The sequence below is a fragment of the Aethalodelphis obliquidens genome, unplaced genomic scaffold (genome assembly GCF_003676395.1).
Source record: "Aethalodelphis obliquidens isolate GAN/ISIS:26980383/991018 unplaced genomic scaffold, ASM367639v1 scaffold23, whole genome shotgun sequence".
NCBI lineage: Eukaryota > Metazoa > Chordata > Mammalia > Artiodactyla > Delphinidae > Aethalodelphis > Aethalodelphis obliquidens.
The window spans coordinates 10,972,883-10,991,392 of record NW_020837967.1 but is presented as its reverse complement, the minus strand read 5'-3'; the positions used below and the strand labels follow the sequence as shown (position 1 = coordinate 10,991,392).

The 18,510-nt window shown below is 38.2% G+C and overlaps 1 protein-coding gene across 5 annotated transcripts in view; it reads left to right on the top strand.

Annotated features, from left to right (window-relative positions):
• The first annotated feature begins 6,090 nt into the window (after positions 1–6,090).
• Positions 6,091–18,510, top strand: part of CCDC7 (coiled-coil domain containing 7) — a 276,653-nt gene continuing 264,233 nt past the window's right edge. For 2 of the 5 annotated variants that reach the window (XM_027121770.1, XM_027121768.1), the window contains exons 1-4: positions 6,092–6,286; positions 8,733–9,062; positions 10,221–10,313; positions 15,669–15,752. In XM_027121770.1, coding sequence (XP_026977571.1) covers positions 8,784–9,062; positions 10,221–10,313; positions 15,669–15,752 — 456 coding nt within the window. In that variant the 5' untranslated portion in view covers positions 6,092–6,286; positions 8,733–8,783. Of the gene's footprint in view, positions 6,287–8,732; positions 9,063–10,220; positions 10,314–15,668; positions 15,753–18,510 lie in introns of all 5 variants that reach the window. The other 3 variants (XM_027121767.1, XM_027121769.1, XM_027121771.1) reach the window with 3 other exon arrangements.

The following is an 18,510-nucleotide window of genomic DNA, read 5'->3' as shown; positions in this document are numbered from 1 at the left end:
GAAAAAAAAAGTCAAACAACTAGGGAATGAAAAAATTTAAAAAACTACGTATATCTAATATTCCTCAGAAGGAACTATTACAAACTATAGATAAAACTTCGAAGAACTGGCTACAGCTGGAATTGAATTCAATTTATTACTCAATTAACTAAGAACATTGCTAAGAACATTGCGTGCACGCATGGAATGTTCACTGTGTCTTTAGAATTCTCCATGAGTCTTTTCATGTTTCTGATTATCTTCTGATACCTTTTTGTTCTGGACTATCTTTTCAAGGATATTTGTATAGCAAATAGTTTTGAGAAATTTAGCATCTCTCTCTGGGGCAGAGGACGGATTTATTGGCTGATAATGATAATAAAGACAATGTCTCCCACCGGAAAAAGGATGAGAAGGTTTGCTAGCAGCATTTTCAGAAAAGATTAAGGATAGGGTGGAGGGAGGCTCGTGGGTGGGGCCGTGAGCTGAGTGGGTTTGGTCACTCTACCCCATGGCTCATGGGAAGGTGTGAGACTAGGGCCAAAAATCGGCCCCAACAGGGCTCTCCTTGAGCTTCAGGGAGGTGAGTTCCCAGAGGGGAGGGGGGGGGGAAAGATCAGAGTTTGCTAAACAGGGCTCCTCTCAAGGAACCCAGCTCACTGAGTCTACAGGCATCAGCTGGCCACTGTTGCTTTGCTCTACAGGAGTCAGGGCTTCGGGAACCAGCACAAATGTTGTTACTCTGGCTGCTGCTATTGCTGTGATTAATAAACTGTTCTTTGTCTCTGGCCCAGGAGTCTCATATCTTCTGCCAGTGTCTATGATACTGTGGTAGGCTGACTTGTTTTCTAACAAATAAGGAAAACTGTAGACCCTTCACAGTTCTTGACAGTTTCAGTGACGAAGATGGAATACTGACACAACATGGCTTCCTGGAACAGGAAATACAAGAGCCTCTCCACAGTCCATTTAGTTCACTTAACATGATTTGAGGGAAGTCCTTGGATTTAATAACAGCCATATTGTTCAATCCAGCAATAAATAATCCTCCACTCCATTCTCTGTCACTGAGGAGGAATTAGGGAGATGGCTGCAGGCTGAGTACTGGGAGGCAGGTTCATGACTTGATTCTTGTTATCTCTTCTTGGGGTGAGGGCTAGAGGGTCGATCTGATGGTCAGCCTCACACCCATCCTATGATAACAACCAATGCTAAGATCCACCGTGGGTTAGAGGAAAGTTCTGATCCTTTTCATACAACAATTACAGAGACACTCACCAATGCTAAATGCAAAAAGAGGGAAATTTATGTCTGCTGTGGGCAGAAATCTTGCAAATCTATAGAACTTTGGCTGGGTAGCTTGGGAGATAAGGGGAAGGCACACATATTTGTTAAGGAGGGATGGGAATAGCTTGGCCCTCTTACAGCTCAACTTCTTCTGAATTCTATCAAGCCAATCTTATATCCTTTCAGAGATGACAGTAAAAAGTCAGAGTTTTCTTGAAGTGGGTTTTGACCGTAAAGGCACTCTCTGGCCCTCTTAGTGAAAGTTCCTGAGATAGAGAAAAGCACGTGGGAAATCACAGGTGAAGCACTGTGTAGCATTTGGGCACTTATTGCCCTGCGTTGCATCTATACTCTCCCCTGTACTGGCCCCCACAGGCTGAAAGATGGGGACATAATGGGTCTTTATAAGTTTTATGAAAATACTCTTGTCCCTCTTGCTCCTGACTGATTCTTCCAGATGAAAAGTTTGGGTGAAAGTAAAGTATCATTGGAAAGAAATATCAATAGTTTTAGTTCCTGGAATGGGACACATTTATTTTGTGGCAATGGAAGGATAGAAAAAACAAGCACCTGGGGAGGGAGCACCTTAAACACTGGGAAGTACAGGGAAATGCAGGGACATTAATATTCTTTTGTCTTTTAGAACAGCTCCAAGACTCTTCCTCACAGAGGAAAATGCCTTAGTGCAACTCTCCCAAACTATTGCAAGATCCTTGAATTTAACTGACTCCTGGGTTGCTATCTGATACACAGCTTTGATTGCAGTTTGATTGCTGTTCTCTTAATCGTACTTCTCTGTATTGGAAATAGCAGCAAATGGCCCCAGCTTCTTCACCTCCCATGTGTATCTTTAAAATTCCATTTTAGCTCCTTTTTATTTTTGAGTCACTGGCTACAACTCTTTTCTGTTTTATTTTATGGTTCACTTTAGGTTTTAGAGTATACAGCTTTAACTTATTACACGTATTAGTTTCTTATGACTTCTGTTACAAATTATTACTTGGTGGCTTAAAACAAATATATTCTCTCATGAAATGTGAAATATTTCATTGAGCTAAAGTCAAAGTGTTGGCAGGGTTACACTCCCTCCAGAAGCTCTAGAAGGGAATTTGCTTCTTTCCTCTTCCAGTTCCTGGTGGCTGCTGACATTCCTTGACTTATGACCATGTCACTCCCATCTTTTGCCTCCCTGGTAATACTGCATTCCCTTTTTCTATGTCAAATCTCCCTCTGCCTCTTTCTTTTTTTCTGGCTGTGCCACACAGGATCTTAGTTCCCTGAACAGGGATCAAACCTGTGCCCCCTACAGTGGAAGCGTGGAGTCTTAACCACTGGACCGCCAGGGAAGTCCCCCTCTGCCTCTTTCTTATAAGGACACTTGTGACGCCCAGATTATCTCAGATAATCTCCTCATATCAAAATCCTTAATCACATGTGCTGAGTCTTTGCCATAAAAGGTACTGAATGTTCACAGGCTCTAGAGTTTAAGACTTTTATCTTTGGGGGCCATTATCCAGCCTACATCACAGACTGCTTTCAAGTGGTATTATAACAGTTCACATATAGAATAAGAACTTTACAATGTTATATTTCCATTTCTCCCAATTGGCTTTTGTGCTATTATTGTTATACATTTTACTTTCACTTATGTTCTAAATCCTTCATCACATTGTTACTGATTTTTCTTTAAACAATTACCTTTGAGGATTTAAATAAGAAAAATATCTTTATGTATAATCACATAGTTTCCATTTTTAGTGCTCTTCAATTCTTTGACAGATCTAGATTTGCAACTGGTATCATTCTCCTTCTGGTTGAAAGACTTCCTTCAATATTTATTTAGTGCAGGTATGCTGTTGATTAATTCTTTCAGCTTTTGCGTGTCTGACAGATTCTCTGTTTCACCTCGTTTTCTGAAAGATAATTATTCTGGCTAAAGAATTCTAGATTAACCATTTTTTTCTTTCAGTACTTTAATAATGTTGCGCTGTCGTCTCCAGTATTGCATTTTAAAAATTTTGAGGGAATTTCCTTGCAGTCCAGTGGTTAGGACTCTGTGCTCTCACTGCTAGGGCTTGGGTCCAATCCCTGGTCTGGGAACTAAGATCGCATAAGACGTGGGGAAAGGCCAAAAAAGTAAATAAATAAAGTTTTGAAACATTTATATATTGTAACATAATTGCCACTGTGGCAATATTTAGCACCTCTATCATGTTATATAATCGTAATATTATTGTCTGTATTCATTATACTGTGCATTAGATCTCTATGGCTTATCTACTACTAAGTTTGTACCCTTAAACAACATCAAACTATTCCCCTATCCTCTGGTAACCATGATTTTACTGTTTCTTTAAAAGTTTGACTTTTTTAGATTCTATATGTAAATGATACCATACAATACTTGTCTTTGTCTATCTGGCTTATCTCACTTAGCATAACGTTGTCCTGTACTGTTTCAGAAAAAAACTCTGTGGTCATCTTTGTCTTTGTTACTTTATTTTTGTAATGTGCCTTTTTATCCTTACGGTTTATTTAAAGATTTTCTTTTTTTCACTGCTTTTAAGCAATTTGATTATGATGTGTCATGCTTCCTGTGCTTGGTGTTCACTGAGCCTCTCAGATCTGTGGAGTTATACATTTCATCATACTTAGAAAAATAGTTAGGAACCCACATGCATGTATATTATGTCATTTGAAGTTGTTCTATGGCTCACAGAAATCCTGAATTTTTTTTCCCCCCACAGAATCTTTTCTGTATCTTTCTTTCTGGGTGGTCTCTCTTTACTATTAGGTTCATGAATCTTTTCTTCTGTGATTGCTAACTTACTGTTTCTCTTAGCCAGTGCATTTTTTCTTCTCAGACATTTTCATTTCTGGAACGTTGATTTGAGTTCTGTCATATCTTCTATGTCTCCACTTAACATGTTCAATCTTTCCTCTAGATTCTTGAATATATGGAATACAGTTGTAGTAATTTTTTTGTCCTGTCTACCAATGCTATCATCTGTCATGACTGGGGTCATTTTGACTGATTGATTTTTATCCCATTACATTAGTATATTGTATTTTCCTCTTTCTTTGCATGATTTGCAACTTTTTATTTTTTTGGTTGTGCTGCACAGCATGTGGGATCTTACTTCCCAGACCAGGGATCGAACCTGTGTCCCCTGCAGTGGAAGTGCAGAGTCCTAACCACTGGACTGCCAGGGAATTCCCCTGCAACTTTTTTTTTTTTTTTTTTTTTTAATTTTTGCTGTGTTGGGTCTTCGTTTCTGTGCGAGGGCTTTCTCTAGTTGTGGCAAGCGGGGTCCACTCCATCGCGGTGCACTGGCCTCTCACTATTGCGGCCTCTCTTGTTGCGGAGCACAGGCTCCAGACGTGCAGGCTCAGTAGTTGTGGCTCACGGGCCTAGTTGCTCTGCAGCATGTGGGATCTTCCCAGACCAGGGCTCGAACCCTTGTCCCCTGCATTAGCAGGCAGATTCTCAACCACTGCGCCACCAGGGAAGCCCCCCCTGCAACTTTTGATTGGATACTTGACAGTGTGATTTTTACCTTGTTGGGTGCTGGATGTTTTGATATGCGTATAAATATTCTTGAGCTCTGTTCTGGGTCTCAGTCAAGTTATTGGAAATGTTTGATTCTTTCAGGTATTACTTTGAAGATTCATTTGTCAGGTCCAGAGAAGTGTTTAGTGTAAGACTAGTTTTGACCACCTCCTGTGGCAAAATCCTTGTGAGTACTTAGGGAGTACCCATAAATTATAAAGCTTTTCACTCTAGCTGGTGAGAATATAAAATATTTCCAGCTCTTTGTGAGCTGTGAGTATTGTACCCTTTGATGCTTTTAGGTGGCTCTTTCCCTAGCCTAGCATGTGTGTGCCCATACATGCATACGGTGACATTAATCCGCTGTGGACTTGAAGGGGGTCCCTCTGAGAATTTATGGAGCTCTCCCCCTCTTTTTCAATCTCTTAGTATTCCCTCCTCTTAACTTGAATTTCCTTGGCCTTACTGGACATCTTTTCTTCAACTCAGGGAGACTTCTGGGGTCTCCCTGGGTTCCCCCCTCTTTGCATTATGATTTGGAAACTCCTCTCTTCAGAAAGTAAGTTTAGGAAATCACAGGGCTCATCTTGTTTGTTTCCTGTTACCCAGGGATCACTGTCATTAATTGCCTGATAGCCAATATCTTGAAATTCATTGTTTCTTATATTTTGTCTGATTTTTTAGTTGGTGAGCTAGGAGGATAAACCCAGTCCCTGTTACACCATTTTGGTTGGAAGCAGAAATCTTCCTATTATCCCTTGAAGAATAATGTGAGTGGTACATGTTCATGGTACAACATGGTATTTAACATATGTACCTGAATCACTTTGTTGTACACCAGAAATTAACACATTGTAAATCAACTATAGTTCGACAACAACAAAATATTTAATAGTCTAAAAAAAAAAAAAATAGGACTCCACAACACCTCGCAGTGAAACATTTAGACGGTGTCAGAGGAGGGCCTGGGGCTCAGGCTTTGTCGGTGTAGTCCAAGCTCTTATAGCACTAAACGGGACGTTATTTCTCGAGGCCAAAAGCCTGTAAGCATCTCCGCGTGTGAGGCGTCTGGAAGTAATCGCATAGGATATCGAGGGCGCGGTGGAGGCGCGCAGCCTCTCGAAGGCCCCGCCGTTGCCGGAAGCCCTCGCCCCTCTCCCCGCGCGCGTGGGATGGGCGGCTCCCGCCCGCGGCGTCTGACGTAGGACGTCGGCGTCGTGACGTGGCGTCAACGGCCGTCCGGCGGCTGGCGTCTTATCCTCGCTGCGGCCGCCCGGGGACGCTGAAGCTCGGCGTTTCCTGGCGGCACAAATGTCCGTTTGTAAAGCAGCAGGGCTGGAGTCTGCAGGATTTGCAGGCTTCCGTCTTGAAGGAAGTCTGGGAGGCTCAGAATTTCCAGCGTTTTCACCGTAGAGCCAGCCTCGCCAGGGCCAAACCACCCAGTAGCCTGACTGCCAGCAGCCTCGGCAGGTATACCGAGTGGTGGGGGACTTACCTCGTCAGCTGTGAGCGTGTTCACAGATTCCCTGACCAAAGCATCCTTGCTTCTCTCTTCATTTCCCCGCCCCCCCTCCCCCCCGCGTGACTGCCTCAGCTGCGGCTGAGCTTCTCGTGTCTTGATGGAGAATTTAAGGACCGTAAACCCTATGCCTCCCACCCCCACAGTTTTGTATAATGTGTCGTTAAAGGACTTGAAATGGATATCAAGCTAATCCTTGAAGGGAAACCAGAAAACGTTTGTCTTCGTGGTGGAAAGTGACTGATAAACTTGGGTAATTTTATGGTGATAGAGTATCCACCTCCTGGCATTGTTAGGAGAGTTAAATGGAGCAAATGTGTAAAATCCTTAAGTATTTTTTTATAAGTGTTCACTGCATGTAACTTTTTTTTTAAGTTTCTGTGAACTTTCATGGATCCATTTATTAGGCCGTTTTCTAGCACCTGGTGAGTGCCCCATCCTTTTCTGTTGGTTTCTTGAAGTAGCCCACATCTCTGCCTTCCTGTCTGCTGCCTTAGGTAAAGTTTCCCTGTTCCTGTCTAAAGTGAGTTGGCCCATTCGTGCCTTAAAACCCATTTCTTCTTGTTTACTCAAGGGTATCATCACAGCAATTCCCTCTCTCCCAGTCATACTTTTTGCTTTCTACTGAATCATTTCCATCAGCAAATTAGTTTCCTAGGGCTGCCGTAACAACGTGCCACAAAACGGGTGGCCTAAAACAATTTATTGTGAGAGAAATTTATTATCTAACAATTCTGGAGTCTAGGAGTCTGAAATCAAGGTGTTGGTAGGGCTGTGCTCCCCCTGAAGGTTTTTCCCAGCTTCTGGTGGGTGCTGGCAATCCTTAACATTGCTTGGTTTGCAGCTGCACCCCTCCAATCTCTGCCCTTGTCATTTCGTGGCCTTCTTCCCTGTACGTCTGTGTACAAGTGTCATCACATGGCTTTCTTATGATGACGCCAGTCATTGGATTTAGGGCCCACCCTATTCCAATATGACCTCATTTTAACTTGATCACATCTGCAAAGACTGTATTTTCAAATACGGTCATATTCCCAGGTACCAGGGGTTAGGACTTGAACATATCTATTTCGGGGACACAGTTCAACCCACAACAATAGGACTAGTCTGTGTGTGGAGCACTGCAGACAACAGAGAGCCAATGCTATTCTGTCTTAATTTTGCCAGTCTATCAGACAATTCCCATGGGAGGAGGCATTGTTCTGAGTCTTAATCAGCTTTGGAAAGAGAGAAGTAGGAGAATGAAAGCTTAATAAGTCCTACCCAGTCTATACTTCCTTATTCTAGCATGACATTGGTGCTGCCCCAGTATTACTCTGCTGATACCCTGGGATCAGCAAATAATAGACTATTACTGTCTATGGAAATAATGGTATATATAAAGGGCCTATATTAGCTCAAGGATGGTGGGGAAAGGTAAAAATAAAATTTTAAAGTTTTCTAAATACGTTCTTTCACTGCTGCCACTGTCTTCTTCCCTCCCTTCAGCTCCTGTCCTGAATGCCCACACATAAATCACACGTCTAGGGGTTTCTCACAGGTTTGTTTTTTTTTTCTTGTTGTTAGGAATGTTTCCCTCTCCATTTTGTAATTTCTCCAGAGTTGATTTTGGGATTCACCATCTTCATGGCAATTGATAGTCTGGCTGTCATTTTTTTTTCTTTTTTAAAATTTTTGTTTTATATTGAAGTATAGTTGATTTACAATGTTGTGTTAGTTTCAGGTGTACACCACAGTGATTCAGTTTTATGTATATATATCTATTCTTTTTCAAATTCTTTTCCCATTTAGGTTATTACAGAATATTGAGTAGAGTTCCCTTTGCTATACAGTAGGTTCTTGTTGGCTATCTCTTTTACTTATTCATTTATTTTGGCTGCACTGGGGCTTAGTTGCCACATGCGGGATCTTCAGTTGTGGCATGCGGACTTCTTAGTTGTGGCATGCGAACTCTTAGTTGTGGCATGCATGTGGGATCTAGTTCCCCCACCAGGGATCGAACCCAGGCCCCCTGCATTAGGAGCACGGAGTCTTACCCACTGGACCACCAGGGAAGTCCCTGGTTATCTATTTTAAATATAGTAGTGTGTATATGTGAATCCCAAAATTTATCTACCCTCCCCCACCCCGGCCCATCTTTCCCCTGTGGTAACCATAAGTTTGTTATTCTAAGTCTAGGAGTCTGTTTCTGTCTTGTAAATAAGTTCATTTGTATCTTTTAAAAAATAATAGTTTCCCCATATAAGCGATATAATATGATATTTGTCTTTCTCTGTCTGACTTGCTTCACTTAGTATGATAATCTCCAGGTCCATTCACGTTGCTGCAAATGGCATTATTTCATTCTTTTTAATCTGCCATCATTTTTAATCTGAAATCTTAATGTTTTATTTACAGGGAGGAATAAAAATTTTTCATCTATAATTCAGAAGCTAAGTAAATAACAAAATGAAGCCAGTAAAGCATCTGTTGGCATCTAGTAGTAAATTGGCAAATGTTCCAGAATTAACATATAAAAAACGAGTATTTAATTCACCATTGTCACCTAAACCAAAGGAAAAACATAGTGCAAAATTAGTACGTGATAAACTTGAACCAGTGGTCTTAAGATCTCCACCAACAGGGGAATCCATCATAAGGTATGCTTTGCCCATTCCATCAAGTAAGACAGAGGAGTTAGTAGCAGAAGATGAATTGATCAGGAAGATTACCAAACATCTGAAGATGGTAAGATACTTGTTGGTGCTTGGGTTGGGGGTCCCCATGACCATCGTCAGGTTTAGTGATTTCCTTTGAGGACTCACTGGACTCAGTATATAGTCATATTGATGGCCAAGATATATTATAGTGAAAGGATTAAAAGCAAAATCAGCAAAAGGAGAAGGCACATGGGGTGAAGTCTCGAGGAAACCAGGTGCAAGTTTCCAAGATTTCTTTCCCTTTAGAGTCACACAGGACTTGCTTAATTCCTTCAACAAGTTGTTACAGCACATGTGAAATACCTACCAGAGGAGTTCACTAGAGATTCAGTGCCCAGGGTTTTATTGGAGGTTGGTCACCTAGGTACTCTCTGCCTAGCATGTACCAAAATTCCAGACTCCCTGAAGGAAAGCATGTGTTCAGCATAAATCATATAGTTGGTACAATGAGTTTAGGGACAGTGAGCCACTGTCATCAGTCAATGAATAGTGGGAACCCTCCTGAAATCCAAGTTCTGAGACACAAGCAGATCTTTCTAAGGGTAGGCTTTTCTCAGTCTCATGCCTGCTCTGTAGCTTTTCTCTGCACTTTAGAAACTCTAGCTGTTAGTGTTGGGGAAAAAATATCTTCCTTTTTTCTGAGTTCCTTGCACAGTGATCCAGAATTGAGTTGTAAATGTACCAAATACCAAGTGAGAACAATGAGGAATAGCACAAATATAGAAAAAAAATATAGTTCATCAAACTTCCAAAATACAAGTTTGTTCAAAGTTCAGGGGGTTAGCTCAGAGAATTTCCTTTAAAAATGTATTGCTTTCTGGTCTCTATCTCCCTATTTTCCCCACTCTCTTCAAAGAGGAAAGCCAAGTTAATTAGATTTTGAGGTAAACTTTGATGGTAAGTAGAGTTGATGCTTCAGCTGTTCATAGACTCTCTTCAACACAGAAGTGGAAGAGTCATAGGGCCTATCTTCATTGCTAGGGAGGGATCAAGGCCTATTGCTCATACTCCTTCTTCAGGATGATATGAGGTGGGGCATGAAGTGGAAAATTTAAGTTTATGGTACTGGTAGAAGTAAGTCTTACTGCTAAAATGGTTCTGACATAGTTGATTAAATATCTTTTTAGATTTAATGTAATATTTTTACCCTATATAAGTACATAATTTGCTTTGATTTTTCTCATAGGTTGTTTCTACTTTGGAAGAAACCTATGGATTTAGCATTCCAAGTGGAGAAGAACCAGTTGTGAAGCCTGAACATGAAGGATTAACCTTTCCTGTGAGTATATGTAATGCTAATGTAGAGACATTAATGCTGAAAAGGGCTAAGATTTTCTTTTAGAGTCTGTATATGTTCTCAGATGAATCCCCCATCCATGAAAATGATCCTCCTAGGAAACTTGAAAGTAGTGTACTGATTTTTCCATTCTCTGCCAACACTTAAAGTTTAATTAAGACATGTCTATATCTTTTTTTTTATTACTAAAGTATTTATTGGATTTCAATTTTAAATTTGTTTTCATGCATTTGTATATGTTCTTAAACATTTTATTTATTATTATTTTTTTTTATTCTTGTTAGTCATCCATTTTATACACATCAGTGTATACATGTCAATCCCAATCTCCCAAATCATCACACCACCGCATATCTATATCTTGAGCCTACTTTTGATGCTAATGCATCTCTTATTTAATATGTAAGCTTGTGGTTGGCTGTTGGTTTGCAATGTATATTCTTTATTATGTTAAGAAAGTATTCTTCTATTTATGGTTTGCTAAATAAAAAACCCCCAACATTGAAGAGATTACTGAGTTTTAGTAAATGTCTGTGTTGTATATATTGAAATGATATAACTATTAAGGTGATTATAGATCACCTTAATAGTTATATCATTTCAATATATACGTGATTATAGATCATCATCAATAGACTGAAGGTGATTATGTGCTTCACCTTCAGTCTATTGATGAGACGAATTATTTTTACATATTTCTTAATAGTCGACTATACTTTAATACACTGTACTCGTTGGTCATTATTCTTCTATTTTATAATTAGTTTTGTTAGTTAGGGATTGAGTTTGGCTTCATGTAATAAAATAGCTATGTTGGGTCTTTCAAACCATAAACATAGTATGTTTCTCCATTTATTTGATTGATTTCATTGTTCTGTTTGATTTCTTTCTTCAGCATTCTGTAATTTTCATCATAAAGATCCTGTATATTGTTTTTCAGATTTATACATTAATATTTCATGTTTTTTGGAATGATTTTTAATGGCATTATATTTTTAATTTCAGTTTCCACCTGTTTGTTATTAGTATATAGAAATATGATTGATTTTCGTGTGTTGATCATACATCTTGCAACCTTGCTCAATGTACTTCTTTATTCTAGGAATCTTTCTGTAGATGTTTTGGGGTTTTATACATAGACAATTATGTCATCTTCAAATAAGGACAGTTTTACTTCTTCTTGTCCAAGCTGAATGTTTTTATTTCCTTGTCTCTCTCTTTCTCTTTTTTTTTTTTTTTTTTGGCTGTGCCGTGCGGCATCTTAATTCCCTGACCAGGGACCGAACCTGTGCCCTCTGTGCCCTCTGCAATGGGAGCATGGATTCTTAACCACTGGATTGCCAGGGAAGTCCCCACATATCTTTTTTTTTTTTTTTTTCCGGTACGTGGGCCTCTCACTGTTGTGGCCTCTCCCGTTGCGGAGCACAGGCTCCGGACGCGCAGGCTCAGCGGCCATGGCTCACGGGCCTAGCTGCTTCGCGGCATATGGGATCTTCCCAGACTGGGGCACAAACCCGTGTCCCCTGCATCAGCAGGCGGACTCTCAACCACTGCACCACCAGGGAAGCCCCCACATATCTTTTTGAATTAGAGTTTTCTCTGGATATATGCCCAGGAGTGGGATTGCCGTATCATATGGTAACTCTAGTTTTAGTTTTTTGAGGAAACTCCATACTGTTCTTCATGGTGGCTGCACCAATTTACATTTCCACCAACAAGGTAGGGGGGTTCCTTTTGCTCCACACCCTCGCCAGCATATATTATCTGTAGACTTTTTAATGATGTCCATTCTGACTAGTGTGAGGTGATATCTCATTATATTTTTGATTTGTGTTTCTCTAATAATTAGCGATATTGAGTATCTTTTCATGTGCCTGTATGTCTTTTTTTCATATGCCTATCTGTATGTCTTCTTTGGAGAAATGTCTATTTAGGTTTTCAGCCCATTTTTTGATTGGGTTGTTTGTTTTTCTGATATTAAGCCACATGAGCTGTTTGTGAATTTTGGAAATTAATCCCTTGTTGGTAGCATCATTTGCAAATATTTTCTCCCAGTCTGTAAGTTTGTTTTGTTGATGGTTTCCTTTGCTGTGTGAAAGCTTTTAAGTTTAATTATGTCCCATTTGTTTAGTTTTGTTTTTGTTTCCTTTACTCTAGGAGAGGGATCCAAAAAAATATTGCTATGTTTTATGTCAGAGTGTGTTCTGCCTATGTTTTCCTCTAGCGTTTTATAATGTCTGCCCTTACATTTAGGTCTTTAATCCATTTTGAGTTTATTTTTGTCTTATGGTGTTAGGGAGTGTTCTAATTTCACCCTTTCACATGTAGCTGTCCAGTTTTCCCAGCACCACTTATTGAAGAGGCTGTCTTTTCTGCATTGTATATTCATTGTATATCCTTTGTTGTAGATTATTTGACCATATGTGCTTGGGTTTATTTCTGGGCTTTCTGTCCTGGTCCATTAATCTATGTGTCTCTTTTTGTGCCAGTACCATACTGTTTTGATTACTGTAGGTTTGTAGTATAGTCTGAAGTCAGGGAGAGTGATTTCTCAAGCTCCATTCTTCTTTCTCAGGATTGTTTTGGCTATTCGGGGTCTTTTGTGTTTCTATACAAATTTTTAAACTTTTTTGCTCTAGTTCTGTGAAGAATGGCATTGGTAATTTGATAGGAATTGCATTGAAAGCATAGATTGCCTTGGGTAGTATGGTCATTTTAACACTATTGAGTCTTCCAATCCAAGAACACAGTATATCTTTCCATCTGTTTGTGTCACCTTCAGTTTCTTTCATTAGCGTCTTACAGTTTTTGGAGAACAGGTCTTTTGTTTCCTTAGGTAGGTTTATTCCTAGGTACTTTATTTTATTTTATTTTTTGATGTGATGGGGTTGTTTCCTTAATTTCTCTTTCTGATCTTTTGTTGTTAGTGTATACAAATGCGACAGATTTCTGTATATTAATTTTGTATCCTGCAACTTTACTGAAGTCATTGATGAGCTTCAGTAGTTTTCTGGTAGTGTCTTTAGGATTTTCTATGTATACTATCATGTCATCTGAAAACAGTGACAGTTTTACTTCTTCTTTTCTAATTTGGATTCCTTTTCTTTTTCTTCTCTGAGTGCTGTGGCTAGGACTTCCAAAACTATGTTGAGTAAAAGTGGTGAGGGTGGGCATTCTCACAGTTGAGTATAATGTTAGCTGTGGGTTGGTCATATATGGCCTTTATTATGTTGAGGGTATGTTCCCTCTATTCTTACTTTCTAAAGAGTTTTTTTTTAAATCATAAATGGATGTTGAATTTTATCAGAAGTTTTTTCTGTATCTATTGAGATGATCATATGGTTTATATTCTTCAATTTGTTAATGTTGTGTATCACATTGATTGATTTGTGGATATTGAAAAATCCTTGCATCCCTGGGATAAATCCCACTTGGTCATATTGTATGAACCTTTTAATGTATTGTTGGAGTAGGTTTGCTCGTATTTTGAGGATTTTTGCACCTATGTTCATCAGTGATGTGGGGCTGTAATTTTCTTTTTTTGTGGTATCTTTGTCTGGTTTTGGTATCAGGGTGATGGTAGCCTCATAGAATGAGTTCAGAAGTCTTCCTTCCTCTCCAGTTTTTTGGAATATTTTCGGAAGGATAGGTGTTAACTCTTCTCTAAATGTTTGGTAGAAGTCACCTGTGAAGTCATCTGGTCCTGGACTTTTGTATTTTGGGAGTTTTTAAGTTACTCTTTCAATTTCAGTTCTGATAATTGGTCTGTTCATATTTTCTCTTTGTTCTTGGTTCAAGAATTTGTCCATATCTTCTGGATTGTCCATTTTATTGGCTTATAGTTGCTTGTAGTAGTTTCATGATCCTTTGTATTTCTGTGGTGTTGGTTGTAACTTTTCCTTTTTCATTTCTGATTTTATTGATTTGGGCCCTCTCCCTTCTTTTCTTGAGTCTGGCTAAAGTTTTATCAATTTTGTTTGTTTTTTCAAAGAATTAGATTTCAGTGGTCTTTTCTATTGATTTTTTAATCTCTATTTCATTTATTTCAGCTCTGATCTTTATGATTTCTTTTCTTCTACTAACTTTTGCTTTTGTTTGTTCTTTATTCTAGTTGCTTTAGGCGTGAGGTTAGGTTGTTTGAGATTTTTCTTGTTTACAGAGGTAAGCTTGTATTGCTGTAAACTTCCCTCTGTAGAACTGCTTTTGCTGCATCCCGTAGGTTTTGGATTATCATGCTTTCATTTTCATTTGTCTCTAGGTATATTTTGATTTCCTCTTTGATTTCTTCATTGAGCCACTGGTTGTTTAGCAGCATATTGTTTAGCATCCATGTGTTTGTGTTTTTTGCAGTTTTTTCTTGTAGTTGATTTTTAGCCTCATAGTGTTGTGGTCGGAAAGGATGCTTGATATTTCAGTTTTCTTATATTTAGCGAGGCTTGCTTTGTGGCCCTGCATGTGATCTATCCTGGATAATGTTCTGTGTGCACTTGAAAAGAACATGTATCTTGATCAAATTGATGTTCATCGTCTATTTGTGGCACCTGAATGTGGGTGGAAGAAAATCCCCAAGTCTGCTAATGGTCTCACTTTATATTTGTGATTAGTAACTCTAGTTAATTCATTTTCCCACTCTCCTGAATGACTATTTTAGTTTCCCCCTCTGTCTCTCATATGACTATAGGTTTTACCATGATGAAAAAATATGAACCTCTGAGTATGTTTAAAATGTAATATTGAGGGATCATATTTGTCCTGGAGAACATTCTGTCAGAATTCTAACTGTATATAAGCATCTGAGGTTTATTTATCTTTGGTCAATTCTCGGATTTACAGATCACTGCTCTACTAAAAGAGATTCAGTCATTGTGACATTTTAATATGTAACTTTTTTTCCTCAAAATTTTCTATTGCTCATTAAGTAAGGGTGAAAGACTATTATCTCTTGGCAAGTATAGTTATAATCAGAAGTCATAATTAGCATTCATTTTTTAACACAAAGCATCATTTAACGTATATTTAAGTGTGTACTTCTTCTGCTACCCCTAAATTTCAGAAGGCTAAGGCTGGAATGCTTGATTTTCTACACCTGTGTAGAGGAGAATGTGAAGAGAGACATAGCTGGGTATATGTCATTACTGAGCCACTCCCCAGAATGTACTTTCTTTCTGGGAAAATTTGCTGGTATAGCATTTGGAACATGGTTTCTCGTTTTATGCATTTCAAGGGACAGAAATTACATACACAAAACTATTTTCAAAAGTAGTTAAATATTCTAAAATATAGATGGATATGCATATGAATTCTGAAATAAAAGTAACTTTCTCTTTTTTTCATAAGGTTGAGAATGATCTGAATTCATTCTTGGTATGTTGTTCACAACTTGCAGCTCAGTTAGAAGCAGCAGCTAAGGAAGAACGTAATGTACGTATTCTGTGTAAACTGCTAAGCATAAAATATTACTTAATATTTTAATTATAAGCTACTAATAATATTAATAATAAAACAAGATAAACTGATAATAATTACTATTCATTATTATTAACAATCATTTTAATAATAAAATATTTAAAGTTATATTGGTTGTTTGATCTTGAATATGATAATCCAGGCAGCAATATTAGTCTAGATATAGTGCCTTAAGTAGTTATAAAGAGCATTGGAGGGCTTCCCTGGTGGTGCAGTGGTTGAGAGTCCACCTGCCAATGCAGGGGACATGGGTTTGTGCCCTGGTCCGGGAAGATCCCACATGCCACGGAGTGCCTAGGCCTGTGAGCCATGGCCGCTGAGCCTGCGCGTCCGAAGCCTGTGCTCCGCAACGGGAGAGGCCACAACAGTGAGAGGCCCGCGTACCACAAAAAAAAAAAAAAAGCATTGGAAAGCATTATTTATCGTAGGCGTTTATGTCTGTGAATTGTCCTTTATGTACAGCATTGACTGGGTCATTAATATTTTCATATGTAGTATTTATATTTTACTGTGTTTTTTAAATAAGTACATTTATATTACAAAAGTAATGGCATAAATAATGAAAATTTAAAAATGAAGGCATACAAAAAGAAAATAAAAGTCATCATAATCCTGTTTCTCTGAGATAACTCTTGTCAACATATTTTTGTTTACCTTCTTATTTTTCCATAGTTACACATATTATTCTTTAGAAATTAAATAATACCGTATGTATTATTTGGTAATACATTTTCTTATTTTGTGAGTTTTGAAAAATAACATTCATTGTGTTTTAGCTGATTTTGAAAGTATTATTGTGGAACATTTAAAGAAGTATGAAAAGTACATAGGAAAATAAATTATGTGTAATGTTACTCTGCATAAGCATTAGTAACATTATAAAATATACTTTCTCGTGTTTTGCTATATATATATACACACACACATATATATATTTATATACACATTTTTTCTAATTTTTTAATTGGAAAATGAACATAAAGTATTACTATCTTAAGCATTTTTAAGTGTACAATTCAGTGGTGTTAAGTACATTTATATTGTGTAACCATCACTGCCTTCCACTACAGAGCTCTTTTCATCTTGCAAAACTGAAACTGTCTGCATTTAACAATAACTTCCTGTGACCCCCTCTGTTTGGCCCGTAGTAATCACATTCTACTCTCAGTTACTATGAGGGGTTGTTTTTGTTTGTTTTGATTTCATGCATAAATGGGGTCATGAAATATTTTTCTTTCTGTGTCTGGCTTGTTTCACTTACCATAGTGTCTTACAGATTCATCAATGTTGTCACAAATGGCAGGTTTTCCTTTTTTTTAATGCCTGAATAATATTGCATTTTGTATGTATATCACAATTTCTTTATCCATTCATCCATTGATGGACACTTAGACTTTTTCGATATCTTGGCTATTGTGAATAATGCTGCAAAGACCATGGGAGTGCAGATATCTTTTTGAGATACTGATTTTGTTTCCTTTGGATATATACCTGAAAGTGGGATTGCGGGATCATATGGTACTTATATTTTTAATTATTTTTTAGAAACCTACATACTGTTTTCCATAGTTGCTATATCAATTTACATACCCACCAACAGTGCATGAGGGTTCCCTCTCTCCACATCCTTATCAGTGCTTATTTTCTCTTAATACACATTTTCACAGGTATGAGGTGATATCTCATATGATTTTAATTTGCATTTCCCCGATGATGAGTGATGTTGAACACCTTTTCATGTACCCGTTGTTCATTTGTATGTCTTATTTGGAAAAATGTCTATTCATTTTTTATTTCTTTGCCCATTTTAAAATCAGGTTATTTGTTATTTTGCTATTGAGTTGCATGAGTTCCTTATATATTCTAGATATTAAGCCTTTTTACAGTTAATATATATGGCTTGCAAATATTTGCTCCCCTTCCATAGATTGCCTTTTCATTTTGTTGATGGTTTCCTTTGATGTGTGGTGACTTTTTAATTTGATGTAGACCCATTTGTTTATTTTTTTCATTCTTTTTCAAAGTTTTATTTTTTCTATGTATTTATTTTGGCTGCACTGGGTCTTAGTTGCGGCATGCAAGCTTCGTGGTTGTGGCATGCAGACATCTTAGTTGTAGCATGTGGACTTCTTAGTTGTGGCATGTGGACTCTTAGTTGTGGCATGCATTTGGGATCTAGTTCCCAAAACAGGGATTGAGCCCAGGCCCTCTGCACTGGAAGCGCAGAGTCTTACCCACTGGACCACCAGGGAAGTCTCCCATTAGTTTATTTTTGCTTTTGTTAAGCTTGGGCTTTAGGTGTCATGTCCAAGAAATCATTGCCAAATCCAATTTCCTGACGCTTCTCCCTTGTGTTTTCTTCCAGCAGTTTAATAGGTTTAGATCTTGTATATAGGTTATGGATCCATTTTGAGTTAATATTTATACATAGTGTAAGGGAAGGATGAACTTTATTCTTTGCATGTGGATATCTAATTTTTTCAGCATTATTTGTTGACGAGATGGTTCTTTCCCCATTGGTACTCTTGTATAAAATCATTTTGCCATATGTAATAGGGTTTATTTTTGGGTTTTCAATTCTGTTCCATTGGTTTATGTATCTTTCAAATTATTTTTTTATTTTTATTTTTAAAAATTTCGATATTGGGCTTCCCTGGTGGCTCAGTGGTTGAGGGTCCGCCTGCTGATGCAGGGGACGCGGGTTCGTGCCCTG